Source organism: Salvia hispanica, chromosome 5, assembly GCF_029641045.1.
Source record: "Salvia hispanica isolate PSC_SH4W2 chromosome 5, Shi_PSC_v1, whole genome shotgun sequence".
NCBI classification, from domain to species: domain Eukaryota; kingdom Viridiplantae; phylum Streptophyta; class Magnoliopsida; order Lamiales; family Lamiaceae; genus Salvia; species Salvia hispanica.
In genome coordinates, this window is record NC_142696.1 from 41,393,407 (window position 1) to 41,412,387 (window position 18,981).

At 35.4% G+C, this 18,981-nt stretch overlaps 1 protein-coding gene across 1 annotated transcript; it reads left to right on the forward strand.

Moving 5' to 3' along the window:
- Nucleotides 1-529: 529 nt before the first annotated feature.
- Nucleotides 530-5,923, forward strand: LOC125187563 (auxin response factor 2B-like). Its single transcript, XM_048084178.2, has 15 exons — nt 530-928; nt 1,018-1,136; nt 1,433-1,528; nt 1,652-1,708; nt 1,790-1,945; nt 2,036-2,120; nt 2,277-2,367; nt 2,450-2,614; nt 2,887-3,006; nt 3,090-3,165; nt 3,272-3,443; nt 3,549-4,489; nt 4,575-4,765; nt 4,892-5,075; nt 5,382-5,923. Exons 1-14 carry the CDS (start codon nt 838-840, stop codon nt 5,058-5,060), a joined length of 2,529 nt encoding a protein of 842 aa, XP_047940135.1. The 5' UTR covers nt 530-837; the 3' UTR covers nt 5,061-5,075; nt 5,382-5,923.
- Nucleotides 5,924-18,981: the final 13,058 nt, after the last annotated feature.

Sequence of the window (18,981 nt, forward strand, 5' to 3'; positions counted from 1 at the left end):
CATCATAATATTTATATTTAGCTATTAATTAGCCAACCAAACCTACTAATGAAAAAGTTTCATTTCCTTCATTGAATGATATTAATAAAATGTTAATGCATCTTTGTCACACGTACACTACATTAATGACATATCAACTGGGGCTTCATATTTATTTTTCTAGCTAGCTGTCTTGTACATATTCTCGTATACCACAATTTATTAAGCTAGAAAATTTAAAATACTTACACAAAATATCTATTATATATGTTCAACGACTCAATATAATTTTTCCGAGAAATCCGAATTTTAGAAGTTAGAAATGTTTTATTACACATAAATGTCCTCAATTTAATTTATGAGAAAAGATAAATGTACATAAATTGTACGTGTACATAATATTTTTAAAATTTAATTAAATTTAAAATTTATTTTGTTATTTATTGTATACTTGTACTACTAGTTTTTTTACTAAATCATTTTATTATTATCATAAAAAATGAAAAAACTAAGGCTCAAAACATCACCCGTTTAAATCGGTCTGGTTGTCCTGAGCCCATGACCTTTCTCTCTCCACAGTTTCTCTCTCATCAACTATTTGCTAACAGTGAATCCCACACCTTTTAAGCTCTCCGTGCTTCAGATATCCTCACACACACACACACCAACTCCACTCAAAATATCTCATAACAATACCTCTCAATTTGTGTTACACTTACCGTTTATAACCCTCACTGCTAGCGTATAATTGGCCGGAATTTTGCCCTATTTCGCTTGTTTTCCGGTGGATTTTTTGTTTAATCAATTTTTGTTGTGAGATGAGAGATCTGCTTATTATAAATTAAGGCGCCTGAACCAATGGGTTCTCCCGAGGTTTTGATGAAAGGGTTTAACGACGCCGGCGGTGGCGATCCCGCGCCGGGGAACATGAATTCCGACGCCGGGAGAGGTAATTCCTGATGTGTTACTCACGGTTTTGTTTATGCGTTGCTCGTGTTTGTCGGCTTTTTTCTGAATTTGCTTTTTCCGCTTTGGTAGCGGTGGATGCTGAGAGAGCGTTGTACACAGAGCTGTGGAAGGCGTGTGCGGGGCCGCTGGTGACGGTGCCGCGCGAAAATGAACTTGTTTTCTACTTCCCACAGGGGCACATAGAACAGGTTTTCTCCCTTTTGTTCTGTTTTCATTTTTTAGGGGGGAATTGGCTGGTGTCGAGGGCTTTAGTTGATCTAATTTAGTCACGATTTTAGTTTATTTAGTTTCGATTTTGAGATTCATGACATTCACATGTGAAATTCAGTGATTTTCCGGCGGTTTTGGAACTGAAATTGTGGTCAGATTGAAAACATCTCTGAATAAGGGCTTCCTTTTTTATCGTAAACATTTGTTAGTTCTTCCTGATTGGAAAGGTATTTATTTAGCTCTCTACTTATAGTTTGTGGATTCATGGTTGTAGGTGGAGGCATCGACAAATCAGAGCTCGGACCAGCAGATGCCAGTGTACAATCTTCCTCCTAAGATCCTTTGCCGAGTGGTTAATGTCCTGTTGAAGGTACTCTATAGTTTGGTCTTAGTATTCGTGAATACTTCTAAATTGAGCTATTGGATTTTTGGGTCTGTATATAATTTGTTTGAAGGTTTTCTGACCGGGATCTTGTGCTTTTCTGGTGATTAGGCTGAGGCGGATACTGATGAAGTGTTTGCTCAGATTACCTTGATGCCTGAAGCTAATGTAAGTTGATCTGTGTTGCACAATGAACATTTTATGAATTTCCGTATTTAGTTTTAATTTACTTGTAATTGTCTGTTGCAGCAAGATGAAAATGCAGAGAGGAAAGATTCACCCCCTTCTCCTCCACCACATGTCCGTGTCTATTCTTTTTGTAAAACTCTTACTGCATCAGATACTAGCACTCATGGTGGATTCTCGGTCCTCAGACGGCATGCTGATGAATGTTTGCCACCACTGGTTAGGATGAAGCCTCCTAAACTCTATGAAGTTCTAACATATCGAAGCTCATTTTTTATGTTATTAATAAGGTTTTGTCTTCTATGATAGGACATGTCACGGCAACCTCCAACCCAGGAGTTAGTGGCCAAAGATTTGCATGGACAAGAGTGGCGGTTCAGGCACATATTTCGTGGTATGTAAATTTGCAACAAAACTAAGTTCCCAGTTTAAACCAGATGTAGAACTGAATGCAACCGTGTCATATAAGTCCACAGATAATTTTCATTTTGAAATGTAAAATGCTCACTTGTGGGGGGCAATAGCACTAATTTTAGTTGTGGAATGCCAGGTCAGCCACGCAGGCACCTTCTTCAGAGTGGTTGGAGTGTCTTTGTTAGTTCTAAGAGGCTGGTTGCTGGGGATGCCTTCATATTTTTGAGGTGTGATACTGCTCTAGATATTAATATATAGTAATATTTTCACTAATATTCATAATCTTACTAATGAGTAACAAACTTGCAGAGGTGAGAATGGAGAGCTGCGTGCTGGAGTGAGGCGTGCCATGAGACAACAGGGTAATGTTCCATCATCTGTCATATCTAGCCACAGCATGCATCTTGGTGTGCTTGCAACAGCTTGGCATGCTATTCAGACCAATACCATGTTCACTGTTTATTACAAGCCGAGGTACGTGATGATTTGTGATCGAATTGTCTATCTTGTATCTTGGTGAATTTCCCCATTCATGTTTTTGCTGATTCGCTAGAGTAAAGCGTTTGGGTGTTACTCTGTAGAAGCAGCTGATGGTTTGTGTTTTCTGTCCTTTTTTTTCCTTTTTGGTGAGAGGTTATTTTATCTTGTTCACCTTTGTCGAGTGTTGATTAAACGTAGATTTCTTGTGCATGTGATCAGTAAGGATGCTAACTCAATGTCCTTACGATATCTTGTATCTGTTACAGGACGAGCCCAGCTGAATTTATTGTTCCTTATGATCAATACATGGAGTCCATTAAAAAAAATTATTCAATAGGAATGCGATTCAAAATGAGATTTGAAGGTGAAGAAGCTCCAGAACAGAGGTAGGGGAGCATATTAGCATTTGTGCATTGACAAGAACTCATTGAACTTGAGTGAAAATTTTATTCTGATGTTGATTACGTAGGTTTACTGGAACTATTGTTGGTTCTGAGGATGCAGATCCAAATAGATGGAAAGATTCTAAATGGAGATGCCTTAAGGTATATGATTGGCCCTCTAATAACGACTAGGATCCGAACTTGCAATCACATTATTAATTTTTTATCCCATCATTTTGGTGAGTTTATTACATTTTTCTTTGTTAAGGTGCGGTGGGACGAAACTTCAGCAATTGTTCGACCTGAGAGAGTTTCACCCTGGAAAATAGAACACACGCTTTCTCCTCCTGTATTGAATCCTGTTCCAGTGCCCAGACCGAAAAGGCCTCGATCAAGTGTCCTACCCTCGTTGTCTGAAACCTCTGTGCTTACTAGGGAAGGTTGGTTTTTTCTGTTCTCTCTGCTTGAGAAACTTCTGTGATAGCTATATTTTGTTATTTATCAGCTGTTGAGTGGATCTCTTAATCATCTGTTGTGCAATACAGGTCCTACGAAGATGACTGCAGACCCTGCACCTGCTAACCATGGGTTCCCAAGGGTCTTGCAAGGTCAAGAATCATCGACCTTGAGAGGCACTTTCTCTGAGACCAATGAGTTGGACTCCTCTGAAAAGTCATATTTGTGGAAGCCCTCATTAGAAGATGAGAAGATTGATGTTTCTGCTTCAAGAAGACATGGAGCAGATAACTGGTCAACTTTTGGGCGCCCAGAGTCGTCATTTACTGATCTGTTATCAGGATTTGGCTCAAAAACTAATACACACCGTGATTTCAGTATGCCTCTTGGCAACCAATCAAATCCTAAGCGACAGACACAGGAGTGCGATGCAAAGTTTAGCTTAATGGGGAATATTTGGTCGCTAATGCCTTCTGGTCTCTCACTTAATCTGATGGACTCTAGTACTAAGAATCATGTTCAAGGAACTGGCACTTCTTATCTTACTCGTGGAGATAGTAGACATGGAGCCTTTAGAGACTTTTCCATGATCAATGATCCTAGAGGTGACAATCAAGGATCAAACTGGCCAATGCCCCCTCCTGTTTCAAAATACCTTCACATGAGAACTTCTCAGCCAAGAGAGTTGATGCCGAAGCGTGTATGTGCAGAGCAGCATGATACCATGAAGCAAAAGGAAGGGAACTGCAAGCTCTTTGGTATTCCCCTCATAAGTGAATCTGCACCATCAGAACCAGAAATCTCAAATAGAAATGTGCTAAACTCACCTGGTTTTACTCAAAACTCTGGACATCCTCATCAGTTCCCTGCATTTGAATTTGATCAAAGGTCTGATCAATCAAAGGGATTGAAAGCGGGAGATCATGGAGTTGCTGCTGGCGAGCAAGAGAATCAATTCCCATCCTTCCCTCCTTCAGCAACAGAGAGAGAAACCAAATGTCATTCTGGTTCATCCAGGAGTTGCACCAAGGTTTTCATCTGGAACTTAATATTTCTTTTTTGCAGGAATGTTTTATATTCACTTCTCCTTTTCTGAGAGAGTCTTGTGATTTCAGGTTCAAAAGCAAGGGTCTGCCCTTGGTAGGTCTGTGGATCTGGCCAAATTCAACAATTATGATGAATTGATCTCTGAATTGGATGATCTCTTCGAATTTGGTGGTGAACTCAAGGCTAGGAACAAGAATTGGCTAGTTGTGTACACTGATGATGAGGATGACATGATGCTTGTTGGAGATGATCCTTGGGGGTAAGATATTACCTGGAATATGTCATAGAATTTATTTTTAAAGTTTGTCCTGAGAATGCTGATTTCGTCAAATTTCATTTTAAAATTGTTGCATGCTCATATCATCTGGTCTCTGGTTTAAAACAGGGAGTTTTGTTGCATGGTCCGCAAGCTCTTAATCCTTACAAAAGAGGAAATGCTACGGATGAACCCGGGGACATTAAACTCAAAGGGAGAAGAAGACACTTCATCAATCGCAGATGGTGTAGATGCTAATGTCCAGAGTTTTCCATCATTGAGTCCAGATGACTACTAGTTGTGCTGTATCCTGGTAAATTTTTTCCCTCTACAGGAATTTCCTTTTCAAATCACCGGCTTTTCTAGCATGTCATCCTGTTGTGCGCATGTGTTCTTGATCATGAAAGCATATGTATACTCCTATGATTCTATTTTTCTTCCCTTTACTTAAGTTGATTTTTTTTTTCATTTTCTTGCTGGTGCGGGTGGGTTGGTAATTGGAGGCGATGCTTCAACGTACCTTTGTCGTCTATGGATGATCGATTTCTCAATCACCAGTAATTTATGTACTAAGTAATTTGGAGTGTATTCTAATTTTAGCTGTTATGCTCCGTTACAGGTGTGTTGGAGCATGGTCTGACTGTATAATCCATCTAACCGTTGAATCTTGGGAAACGTTGAATGGTGAGATGTGAATGGAGTCCCTTCAGCATGATGCCAGATGCTCTTATATATAGAATAGATACACCTAAGAAATTTCAATTTTGGATCCCTTTTCACATAATGTGTTTGACATTATATAAGATTGGTACGTGCCACCAGATATTCGACCTCTGTAAATAGGTGCCAGTCGAAAATCTCCAGCATCGATGTAATGCAGAATTCGTGGTTTAATGTCTAGGGGTATATAGTGTGTTGCCGGCATTAGTATAAATCTGGTTGGCCCATGAGGTACATATTATGTCTGCAGTCATGTACAGGTAAGTAGTTTGTGATCTCGTTCTAATCTGCAGATTGTTAAAAGTTTTCAAGTATTGGTCAGCTGTTTTGATCTTATCCTTATATTACCCAATCATACTGCCCCAGAGTGTCTTTAAACTAGTCATATTGATGTGTAACTCAATTTTAGCAATTTAGTAATAAAGGTTTTTGATTATTTTATATGGCTTCTTATGAATGAATTGAGTAGATTCGAATATGTATGAATATATGTGATACAATGGTTATTACGGAAGTAAAATATTAGAAGTCATTAAGAATTGCTAATTTTAATTATATATTCCATAGAGACAGTTGACATTGTGAAATAATAATTAGTTTTAGTTTGATAATTGTCGGTTTTATTTTTAAAGAAAAAGTTTTACCTGCAAATTAAATTTGGGCATAAGAGTGAAATGAGATGCAAACAGAGATTGATCAGAAAACAATTCCCTTATTTTTTTAAGCTTCATAGTTTGTACAACATCTACTTAATTTGCAAGTTCAATTTAATTAATATGATAGATGTAAATAACTATGTTACATTTAATTATTTGATCGTTAGATTCTGTTGATGCTTTATATATAGTTCTATATAGTTCACTATGGTTGGGCCCTCCCAGAGGGGTTTTTTTTAAAAAAATTATTTTCAAATCATTATTTTCTGAAAGGGCCTATATTTATGTAATGGAAGGGCCCAAGACCTATCTCTTTCCATTTCATTTCCAAATCGTCATTATTTTGTTTTATTTTTTCAGCACTTATATATTTAATATAACAAATTTAAATGCAAAAAATGTTAATACGCAAATCTTCATTGTATTGCAATATTGGAAAATATAATACAATGAGATGCAAAGTGGAGGGATGATCGAAAATGATGGGAAGTGGAAGTATGTATAGAGAAATAAAAATAATTTTCAAAATAATAATAATAATAATAATAATATGAGAGGCTGGTGCTCCACAATGGAGGGCAGATCAAAGGGCCCTTCTCATCGGCATGAGCCAATACATCGGCCATATGGGGGAAAGGTGAGGGAGCCGATCATCGACCCCTCCGTCGCAGTGGTTGGCCGATGGGGAGGCCTCTCCATCTGTGACATCCCTAACCCGAAACATGCATTATTTTGCATATTATCATATTATATATTGGCATTGCATATTAAATTGTCATTTTTACTACCGAGATATTAACTGTGTCATAGAGAATATATTTATTGTTATGACGACTCAATATAGTCAAATATATGGATAGTTTTGATTTACGAGAATTGTTAAAAGGGATGTGGGTATATTATTTTATTATATAAATTAGTATATATATAAACATATAATAATTATGTAATTGTGTGTGCATGTGTACCATATAATACTAGCACAGTAGCACTTATGTACGTAAATATAAACATATAAATATATTAAGCTCCTTTTACCCCTTTAGATAATATTTCCTTTTTAATATCAACCATTAGATTGATAAAATGGATGGACAAGATTAAAATGTGAAATCTGAGCCCGTGTTGCATTATTGGTTCTAATGTGTGCATTATAAGGGTAAAGCTGTAAACACGAAAATATATCAGCAGTTTCAAAACTGCAAGTGCGAAAATTACGTGGTTATTTGGAGATACGATTGACAAATCCCTCATTCCATTCTCTTTCATAGTCGCGACCTCCTCACTTCTCCCCTCTTCCCAAACCCTAACTGTGCCGTTTTACAATCCTATGAAGATCGATGTTTCTCACCACCACACCGCGAATAACCGCTGCGAGTCAATGACTTTTCTCGGTGAGGATTTCTCTTTCCACTTCCAGCAACAGCAGTTGGAGATCGATTGAATCAATTTTGAATTCGATTTTTCAGTGAATTTATGGTTTATTCTGCCGTTGGTTTTCGCAATTTTGAATTCGATTATCAGTGAATTTATGGTTTATTCTGATAAATTTGTGATGAACAGACGGAGAAAGTGAGGTTAGAAACCCTAGCTGCTTCAAAATCGGAGAAACTCCATTGAAAGAGTCAATTCCTGCCAGCTTAACACCTCGGTCGACGCAACACCATTTTAATCGGTGGAAGATTTTCAATCGACAACAAGGTATGGTTCCAAAGTTTCGATTTTTGGTAAGAGAGCAGTCTCCGAGTCGATTTTAGCCGTGAAAACACCACAAAGTCGACGATTTAGAGTTTTATACTAAATATAATGTACAAATATTTCCGTGTAATGGATTTTATTTACTCAGTAATGGAGTATATGTTTCTGAGACGTTTTTGTTATGATTTTATGAGTATTTTTAACTTGTAAAAATAATGTGAAAATATTTCAGTGTAATGGATTTTATTTACTCAGTAATGGACGATTTGTGTCCTGTAATGTATATATTTATGAGACGTTTTTGTTGTGATTTTATGAATAGTTTTAACTGATAAACATAATGTACAAATATTTCAATGTAATGCATTTTATTTACTCAATAATGGACGATTTGTGTCATGTAGTAATGGACGATCTGTACATTATTAACTGATCCGTGCACATTATTAGATACTATTAAAACATTATTTACTGTATCAGATCTTAAACGCATTAAAAATAAAATTTAATTCATGTTGTGGTGCTATAACCTAGCCCCATGTGTTGCTAAACCCAAGGGGAATGATTCAAACTCTCTGCCCTTTGTGATGGTTCCGTTTGTGAGTGGGTACTGCAACCTAGCCCCATGGATTGCTAAACCCAAAGGGCATGAATTCAATTTTCTTTCAACATTATTCTATTCAATCTGTACATTATCCACTTATCCGTGCACATTATTAGATACTATTGGTACATTATAGCCACTGTCGTACGTCAAGGATTATATGGAACCAAAAACAAAGAATAAAAACAGAATATTTTTATGGTAATAAATAACTAAGTGGCGATTTTTATGGTCAATACTTTTACAAGAAATCAAACTAAGATATTGTAAATCTTTATATATTAATTTAAGTAAATTATAGATTGACTATTCGATGTGCTAGTGGCGTGATTTTAGGTAATTATGAAAAATAAATCTGAAAAATATATTTACTAAACTTAATTGAGAAAATTAAGGAAGTGAAAAATAATGGAGAGAATTAAGGAAGATAATAAACCGTTGCAAAAAAGAACTCCCAACATTACCCTTTTCTCATTTTTTAAATATTTTAATTAAATACATATGGCATGATTTGGAGCCATCAGATCTTGAAATTGAAGGGCCAAGATTGAGAAGGAAAAAGAACAAAAGATGAGAAAAGTATATGAATACATCTATATATATATATATATATAGGGTTTTGATCTATGCAAACCCATTTTTAATACAAAAATACAGAACCAAGCATATGGAGGTCATTTTTAGGTCATCGTAAGCTTATTTTTATGTCATTATTATAAGGATGACATAAAAGGATCTTAACATGACCTCAGCCCCAAAATTTATAATATGACCTAAAACTGCTTTATAATGACCCTCCGTGTTTTTCTTTAATTATTGACCATTAGATTGTCAAATCTCATGGTCATGATTTGGTCTGGATTTTGTATTGGGATCAATTTTTGTATTGATCATTTTCCTACATATATATATATATAGAGTCCCATTATCCACAAATCCACTGTTAAAGACCGAACCACCGAACCCTACCAAATTAGGGCTTTTAGATCTAGTTTTTTATGGATAAGATACAGAGATTTATAAATTATTTTCGCCTTCATCACGAGCCTATTTTAATTCATCCGAAGGTAAATAAGTCATACTAATATGTTACGAAGATTTAACTTCGTCCAAAATATATTACTTCATTCTAGTAGGTTTTTACTTCATTCTAGTAGGTTTTTACTTCATTCCAGTACGTAAATGTGGTTTCGCCGTCGCGTGCCGTTCTTTCTCTCTACAATATCTATCACCACCGCCATGGCGCTAATATGGTTTAATAAACACATGGAATAATATAATAAATTATTGGAATGAAGTATGTGTAGAAGCATTTGAAGTCCCACTAGAATGAAGTAAAAATCTTATCCAATGAAGTAATAACGTTTCTGAATGAAGTAATAAACTTACTTGAATAAATTACATATTTAAATGTTAATCAAGCAAAAACTCACGTCAATGAATTTGAATGAAGCATATGTTGAATCATTTCAAAACCTACTGGAAGCAAGTAAAAACATGTTGTAGTTTCAAGGTATTACGTACAGAATGAAGTAATAAACCTATACAATGAAGTAAAATGAGCTAGTAATGAAGCAGAAAAAATTTTCACAGCAGCACATCTCATCAAAAAAACTAGATCTAATGGCCCAGATTTGGTCTCTAGTTCGGTCTTTAAAATTGGTTCGACATGGATCACAACTCTCTCTCTCTATATATATATATATTATATATATATATAGAGAGAGAGAGAGGAGTGATCAAGGTCTAACTAATTTTAAGTGTATAACCAGAGAATAAATCTCAGCCACACATCTTGTTACTCTAATTTAATCTTAAAGGTTAAACAAATTTTCAGATTTTTGTTAAAAATAATAGCCCAAGGGCATTTTTGGAAATTGAATGTCAACATCTCAAACTCAAGCAACGATTTCTCCCAAATTCAAAGTGCAATTTCTTCCAAAATTCAAGCGTAGATTCCTCCAGAATTCAAGCGCCGATTTCTTCCAATCTTCACCAAATTTGTTCGCAAATTAACGTGAATTGTGTTGCGTGATTTCTAAACCAAATTCAGCTTCTTGTCCAAATTCGTTCACGTTTGATCGCGACGTCACTTCCCGGTCGAATCGCGACGTCTGGAGTCGGGACTGACGGCGGGCATCATCCAATGGCTGAAGCAAGAAGGACAGGATGGCGTACCGGCGGCTGGCTCAAATGCCACAGCCAAGCTTCGCCTCTGATTCGCAATGAGGCAAGAGACCAACACCGTGCGCTGCCGCTCACCGACGATGGTGACGGTGTCGACTAGGCCTGCGTTGAGGTCGAGAGAGAAATAGTGATAGAGTGAGAGAGAGGGCAGTTGGGGAAAGAGGAGGGAGACGCCCGCATCGCCACACGCCGGTGACGGCGGTGGTCCTCCGCGACCAGGCGAAAGAGAAAAGAGGCGTTGCTGTTGTGAGAGAGAGAGATAAAAGTTGGGCGCATTGTTCAGGGTTTAGGAATATACTTCACTATATGAACAATATACTTTACTTAAATGAAAAAACGGTACATTATAAGGCATGCAAAATATACTTCACTATAATCATAATATACATCACTATATAAAAAATATACTTCACTGAAATGGAAAAAGGGTACATTATAAGGGATGCAAAATATACTTCACTATAAACACAATATACATCATTATATGCTCAATATACTTCACTGAAATGAAAAAATTGTACACTGTAAATTATATTCTTCGCTGAAATATTAAACATCATATTTTTAGTTCACTTCTTACTTATTTTTAGTTCACTGTGTACATATTTTAGTCCACTAAACGTGAGTTTTATTTCATTGTCAGCTTATTTTTAATTCACTTTTTACTGGTTTTTAGTTCAATGCGTACATGTTATGTACGTGAGTTTTATTTTGTTTTTAGTCCACTAAACGTGAGTTTTATTTCATTGTCAGCTTATTTTTAATTCACTTTTTACTGGTTTTTAGTTCAATGCGTACATGTTATGTACGTGAGTTTTATTTTGTTGCAAACTTGTTTTTTGTTTACTTCTTACATATGTATAGTTCACTGCGTACTTGTTTTAGTTCACTACTATAGTTGTTCACTTCGTACGAAAACTTATCAGATTACAATTTTAAGTTGTGAACTATATTTTGTTAAATAATTAACAAGTATTCATACGTGAACTAAATAGATTTGACATAAAGTGAAGTATATTGTGCATATAGTGAAGTATATTGAGCATAAAGTGAAGTAAATTGAACATGCCTTATAGTTTATTATTTTTTTCACTACAGTGAAGTATATTGTGCATATAGTGAATTATTATATACTTATAGTGAAGTATAATAATTTTACAGTGAATTACAGTGAAGTAAATATGTTTTATAGTGATGCAAATATGCTCTACAGGAAGTATATAGTCTAACATAATATTGAATTTAATTGAAAATGATGAGCTTTATATTGAACTAAATGACACATATTATGAACTATATCAGTTTCAAACAAATGGTCATGAACGCTTGAAGTTTACAATCATTTTTCCACATCTATCTCCATGTTGTTGCTACATTCTCGATAATGTTTTGATGTTGTCGTCAAGATATTCAATGACTCATGGTTTGTTTCCAACAACATTAATGCGCTGCAATTCTTTACTCTTAGCCTTTGGATATTTCCTTGCTGCTTCTTTTAGGCAATACATTTCCAATCTTGTTCCCGCTCACCATAGTAACAATCATCATATACTTCACTCTAAGGTCTATTCAATTCACTGAAATAAGAAAACACAAAACACTGTAAGACATACATCGTATACTTCACTCTAAGCATAAACTGAATCACTGCAAAGGTAGAACACTTCACTCTTAACATTTATTAGTTCACTTTAAGCTCTATACACTCTAATCATGAAATACTTCACTCTATGCACGTTTTTACTTCATTGAGATTAAAAAATAGTGCACAATAAGCATGGATCACAAACACTTCACTCTAACCATGGAATACTTCACTCTATGCACGTTTTACTTCACTGAGATGAAAAAATAGTGCACTTTAAGCAAGGATCACAAACACTTCACTCTAACCATGGAATACTTCACTCTATACACGTTTTACTTCATTGAGATGAAAAAATAGTCCACTATAAGCAAAGATCATAAACACTTCACTCTAAGCATGAAATACTTCACTCTATGCACGTTTTACTTCACTGAGATGAAAAAATAGTTCACTATAAGCAAGGATCACAAACACTTCACTCTAAGCAAGTTTTACTTCACTGAAATGGAAAAACAAAGCACTATAAGCATGGATCACAAACACTTCACTCTAACACTAGAATACTTCACTCTAAGCAAGTTTTACTTCACTGAAATGAAAAAACAAAGCACTATAAGCATGGATCACAAACACTTCACTCTAACACTAGAATACTTCACTTTAATCATGTTTTACTTCACTGAAATGGAAAAACAAAGCACTATAAGCATGGATGACAAACACTTCACTCTAACACTAGAATACTTCACTTTAATCATGTTTTACTTCACTGAAATGGAAAAACAAAGCACTATAAGCATGGATGACAAACAATTTCACTCTAACACTAGAATACTTCACTCTAAGCAAGTTTTACTTCACTGAAATGGAAAAAAAAGCACTATAAGCATGGATGACAAACATTTCAGTCTAACACTAGAATATTTCACTCTAAGCAAGTTTTACTTCACTGAAATGGAAAAACAAAGCACTATAAGCATGGATCACAAACACTTCACTCTAACACTAGAATACTTCACTTTAATCATGTTTTACGTCACTGAAATGGAAAAAAAAGCACTATAAGCATGGATGACAAACATTTCACTCTAACACTAGAATATTTCACTCTAAGCAAGTTTTACTTCACTGAAATGGAAAAAAAAGCACTATAAGCATGGATGACAAACATTTCAGTCTAACACTAGAATATTTCACTCTAAGCAAGTTTTACTTCACTGAAATGGAAAAACAAAGCACTATAAGCATGGATGACAAACACTTCACTCTAACATTAGAATACTTCACACTAATCATGTTCCGATCAGAAACCCTATATTCAATGATTCATCATCCGATATGCCGGTAAATAATTCAACTTAAGAATCAGAAGATGCAGTTCGATTGACGCAGACAGTAAAACCAGAGGGAAAAAAAGGAGAAATAGAATCAATGAAACAATAGTCGTTTAATTTAACGAAAAGCTTCGAAACTCAAAAATATCAGTGAATGCTTGTTAATCAGAGTTTTACTGTATTAAAGAAATGGATTGAAATCGGAATGAGAAATATAAATCAGTTGAAGAAACCAGTTAAACAACTCACATTTTGAAAAAAATTTCTGATTTGAATCCACCTGTTTGACGACAGATTGCAGCGACGGGAAGACGGCAGCGATTGCAGCGACAAAATTTCGAGAATGGAAGAGAAGACGGGAAGAGGAGTGATGGCGGGAGATGAATTCTGCAAATGAGAAATTAATTCAAATGTTAACCCTATTTTTATTTGTGAAATGTCCATTATACCCCCGCCTTCTTATAGTGAAGTAAATCTGTGATAGAGTGAACTGATTTCTCCTTCAAATTCGAAAATCACATGTGTTAAAACTAGCCCTTGATTTTCTTGATCTTGTGGCTGTGATTTGTTCTCTAGTTATATACTTAATGGGCACTTTCCCTATATCACTACTCTATATATATATATATATATATATATATATATATATATAGGGATGTATTCAGGTCAGAACGCTAAGTATAAGTAAAACTCAAAACACTTGCAGTCCATTGGATCATATGATCTAATGGTTAGATTAATGCCACGTGTCATCTAATAATGTAGAATTTTAGACTAATAATGTAGCTCGGATAATAATGTAGCATTTTAGACTAATAATGTAGCTCGGATAATAATGTAGCATTTTAGTTTAATAATGTAGCATTTTAGTTTAGAAATGTACAGTTTTAGTCTTACAATGTACATTTCTAGTCTAATAATGTACCTCGCCTAATAATGTAGATTTTTAGTATCATAAGGTTACAAATCACAACCATCCAATCTAATGATCCAAGGGCTGTGGTTTGTGCTGTGTTTTACGCTAAGATGCTGTAAGGACCCTAACACACCCCTATATATATATATATATATAGGGGAGCACTAGGGTGCCCCCTTATTTAGAGTCACAACGTACATCCAATCTGGTGCTGCCATGTGGCACAAAACATGCAATATTTTAAACACAAAAATGCAATCTAGTTGTATATGCATTTTCGCAGATTGCATTTTAGTTGTATGTAAATTGCATTTTATAGTGTTGAGTTTTGCATTTTCACATAAATTGCATTTTTTATTGTTAAGTTTTGCATTTTCACATATAAAAATGCAATTCGTCTATATATAAAATGCAAATTAAACAGTCAATATCAAAAATGCAAAACTCAATGATAAAAAATGCAATCTGTATATAACAAAAATGCAATCCGCCGAAATTCATTTATAGCTTCTACAAATGTGTATTGCATTTTTCTGTATACAATATTGCATTTTTCGCGCCACATGGCAGCACGTGGTTGGATGTACGTTGTAACTTTAAAATTAGTTGTTATACTAGTACATCCCTATATATATATATATAGTAGTGATATAGGGAAAGTGCCCATTAAGTATATAACTAGAGAACAAATCACAGCCACAAGATCAAGAAAATCAAGGGCTAGTTTTAGCACATGTGATTTTCGAATTTGAAGGAGAAATCAGTTCACTCTATCACAGATTTACTTCACTATAAGAAGGCGGGGGTATAATGGACATTTCACTAATAAAATTAGGGTTAACAATTTCTCATTACGGAATTTAATCTATTCCGCCATCACTGCTCTTCCCGTCGCTTCTATCCATCATCGCCGTCGCTTCCATCCATCGTTGCTGCAATCGCCGTCGCTTCCATCCATCGTCGCTGCAATTGCCGTCGCCTCCATCCATAGTCGAACAATGAATCCAAATGAGAAAGATTTTTCAAAATGTAAGTTGTTCTACTAGTTTCTGATTTAGATTTCTCATTCTGATTTAGATTTAGTTTTAGAATAAAAGTTAGTTTTGAGAATTCTGCAAATTCAAACACCGAGAGTTTTTAATAAGTGAGATCTGCAGTAGTTTATTATGGAATCCAAATTGAACAGAACAGGTGTTAGCTTACATTTAATTACTACTGTTAACTACTTCTATTTGTGTAGGTTTTGATCGACTAAAAAAAAGAAAAACAACAACCGTAGACTCCGATCGTGAGTAACAACTACATGCTCTGTTTTTCATTTAGTGAAGTATTACATTATTAGAGTGAAGTGTTTGTGATCTATGCTTATTGTGCTCTGTTTTTTCATTGGTTTGAAGTAAAACAGTGTTAGAGTGAAGTATTCCAGTGTTAGAGTGAAGTGTCTGTCATCTATACCTGTAGTACTTTGTTTTTTCATTTCAGTGAAGTAAAACATGGTTAGAGTGGAGTATTTCAGTGTTACAGTGAAGTGTCTGTCATCTATGCTTGTAGTGCTTTGTTTTTCCATTTCAGTGAAGTAAATCATGGTTAGAGTGAAGTATTACAGTGTTAGAGTGCAGTGTCTATCATCTATGCTTGTAGTGCTTTGTTTTTTCATTTCAGTGAAGTAAAACATGGTTAGAGTGAAGTATTCCAGTGTTAGAGTGAAGTGTCTCTCATCTATGCTTGTAGTGCTCTGTTTTTCCATTTCAGTGAAGTAAAACATGGTTAGAGTGAAGTATTCCAGTTTTAGAGTTAAGTGTCTCTCATCTATACTTGTAGTGCTTTGTTTTTCCATTTCAGTGAAGTAAAACATGGTTAGAGTGAAGTATTCCAGTTTTAGAGTGAATTGTTTGTGATGCAATACAATGAAAGGTCATAAAGATTCAGCAAATGAAGCAGTTGCCGTCGAGAAAAGGATGAAGAATCAGGAGGGTGAAGCAGCTGCTGTCGAGTAAAGGATGAAGAATCGGGAGGATAGACCTTTCAAACAAAAAACTACAGCTTTTAGTACAAATGAAGCAAATGTTGCGGAGAAAAGGATGAAGAATTGGGAGGATAAACCTTCCAAACAAAATACTACCGATTATACTGAAAAGAGGTCTAAGTATATCCATGATAGACCTCAAGGTGAGTTATTTAATTATTTAGTATCTTAATCAAATATATTATGTATATGGCACAAATTAGAGTTAAGTGCCTGTCATCTATGCTTGTAGTGCTCTGTTTTTCCATTTCAGTGAAGTAAAACATAGTTAGAGTGAAGTATTCCAGTAATAAGGTGAAGTGTCTGTCATCTATGCTTGTAGTGCTCTGTTTTTCCATTTCAGTGAAGTAAAACATGCTTACAGTGAAGTATTCTAGTAACAGAGTGAAGTGTCTGTCATCTATGCTTGTAGTGCTCTGTTTTTCCATTTCAGTGAAGTAAAACATGGTTAGAGTGAAGTGTCTCTCATCTATGCTTATAGTGCTCTGTTTTTCCATTTCAGTGAAGTAAAACATGGTTAGAGTGAAGTATTCTAGTTTTAGAGTTAAGTGTCTGTCATCTATGCTTGTAGTGCTTTGTTTTTCCATTTCAGTGAAGTAAAATATGGTTAGAGTGAAGTATTCCAGTGTTAGAGTGAAGTGTCTGTCATCTATGCTTGTAGTGCTTTGTTTTTCCATTTCAGTGAAGTAAAACATGGTTAGAGTGAAGTATTCCAGCATTAGAGTGAAGTGTCTGTCATCTATGCTTGTAGTGTTTTGTTTTTCCATTTCAGTGAAGTAAAACATGGTTAGAGTGAAGTATTCCAGTAATAGAGTGAAGTGTCTGTCATCTATACTTGTAGTGCTTTGTTTTTCCATTTCAGTGAAGTAAAACATGGTTAGAGTGAAGTATTCCAGTGTTAGAGTGAAGTGTCTGTCATCTATGCTTGTAGTGCTTTGTTTTTCCATTTCAGTGAAGTAAAACATGCTTACAGTGAAGTATTCTAGTAATAGAGCGAAGTGCCTGTCATCTATGCTTGTAGTGCTCTGTTTTTCCATTTCAGTGAAGTAAAACATGCTTAGAGTGAAGTATTCCAGTAATAGAGTGAAGTGTCTGTCATCTATGCTTGTAGTATTCTGTGTTTCCATTTCAGTGAAGTAAAACATGGTTAGAGTGAAGTATTCCAGTTTTAGAGTGAAGTGTTTGTGATACAGTACAGTGAAGTAATTTTTTTGTATTATTTCTTCCAGCCTCAAAGAGAAAAGGTTTAAATGATGACAATAAAGAGCCTGCCGCGAAGAAGCAGAGTAAGGCTAAAGGAAAGAAAAAAATGGTGTCGGATGATTTTGAAAATATTAAAATCAGGAGACCAAAACTTGTTGTCAAGGTAGGAGTTAAAAATCTAGTTGATGCCATAGAGAAGATGAACAAAAGACAACTAGCTGCGCTGGAATTGATGGGATTTGGGCAGCTTGTCCATCTGAAGATCAGAAGTATTCCTACGGAAATGACATTTTCACTCCTGGAGAATTTTAATCAAGACAACTGCACAAGAATCAAGTTAATTGATGATGAACCGTTGCACATCACTGAGGAGGATGTGCATGCGACCTTAGGATTGCCAAGAGGGGAGCGGAAGATAAATATTGAAAAGAAGTATTACATAAATGATGATATGCAGAACATTGCAAAAGCTGTGAAGAAGGACATAAATTCAATATACGCAACTGATTTGCAAGACCAGCTTGATACTGATGTAGATGGTGGTGAATTGTTTAAAAAGGTTTTTCTTGTACTGTTGGACTCTGTGCTGATCTCACCATCTGCAAATGGGATATGTGATGGACGTATTTTGGACTATATAGACAACATTTCCAATGTGAGAAAGTACAACTGGTGCAACTATGTTTTGAATGTGCTAATCAGAACACACGATAGCTGGAAAAAGAAGAACAAATCCACTCCATTCACTGGACCCATCACTTTCTTATTGGTGAGTTTTCTATTTTAAGCACTCCTTATAGTGAAGTAAAACATGGTTAGAGTGAAGTATTCCAGTGTTAGAGTGAAGTGTATGTCATCTATGCTTGTAGTGCTTTGTTTTTCCATTTCAGTGAAGTAAAACATGGTTAGAGTGAAGTGTCTGTCGTCCATGCTTGTAGTGCTTTGTTTTTCCATTTCAGTGAAGTAAAACATGGTTAGAGTGAAGTATTCCAGTGTTAGAGTGAAGTGTCTGTCATCTATGCTTGTAGTGCTTTGTTTTTCCATTTTAGTGAAGTAAAACATGGTTAGAGTGAAGTATTCCAGTGTTAGAGTGAAGTGTCTGTCATCTATGTTTGTAGTGCTTTGTTTTTCCATTTCAGTGAAGTAAAACATGATTAGAGTGAAGTATTCTACTGTTAGAGTGAAGTGTTTGTTGTCCATGCTTGTAGTGCTTTGTTTTTCTATTTCAGTGAAGTAAAACATGGTTAGAGTGAAGTATTCTACTGTTAGAGTGAAGTGTTTGTCGTC

Bases quoted from the DNA above. Each gene is read 5' to 3' on its own strand.
- LOC125187563 (XM_048084178.2), top strand. From the start codon at position 838: ATGGGTTCTCCCGAGGTTTTGATGAAAGGGTTTAACGACGCCGGCGGT. The intron at 1,529-1,651 runs GTACTCTATAGT...TCTGGTGATTAG, and splicing joins TGGTTAATGTCCTGTTGAAG to GCTGAGGCGGATACTGATGA. The intron at 4,490-4,574 runs GTTTTCATCTGG...TTGTGATTTCAG, and splicing joins CATCCAGGAGTTGCACCAAG to GTTCAAAAGCAAGGGTCTGC.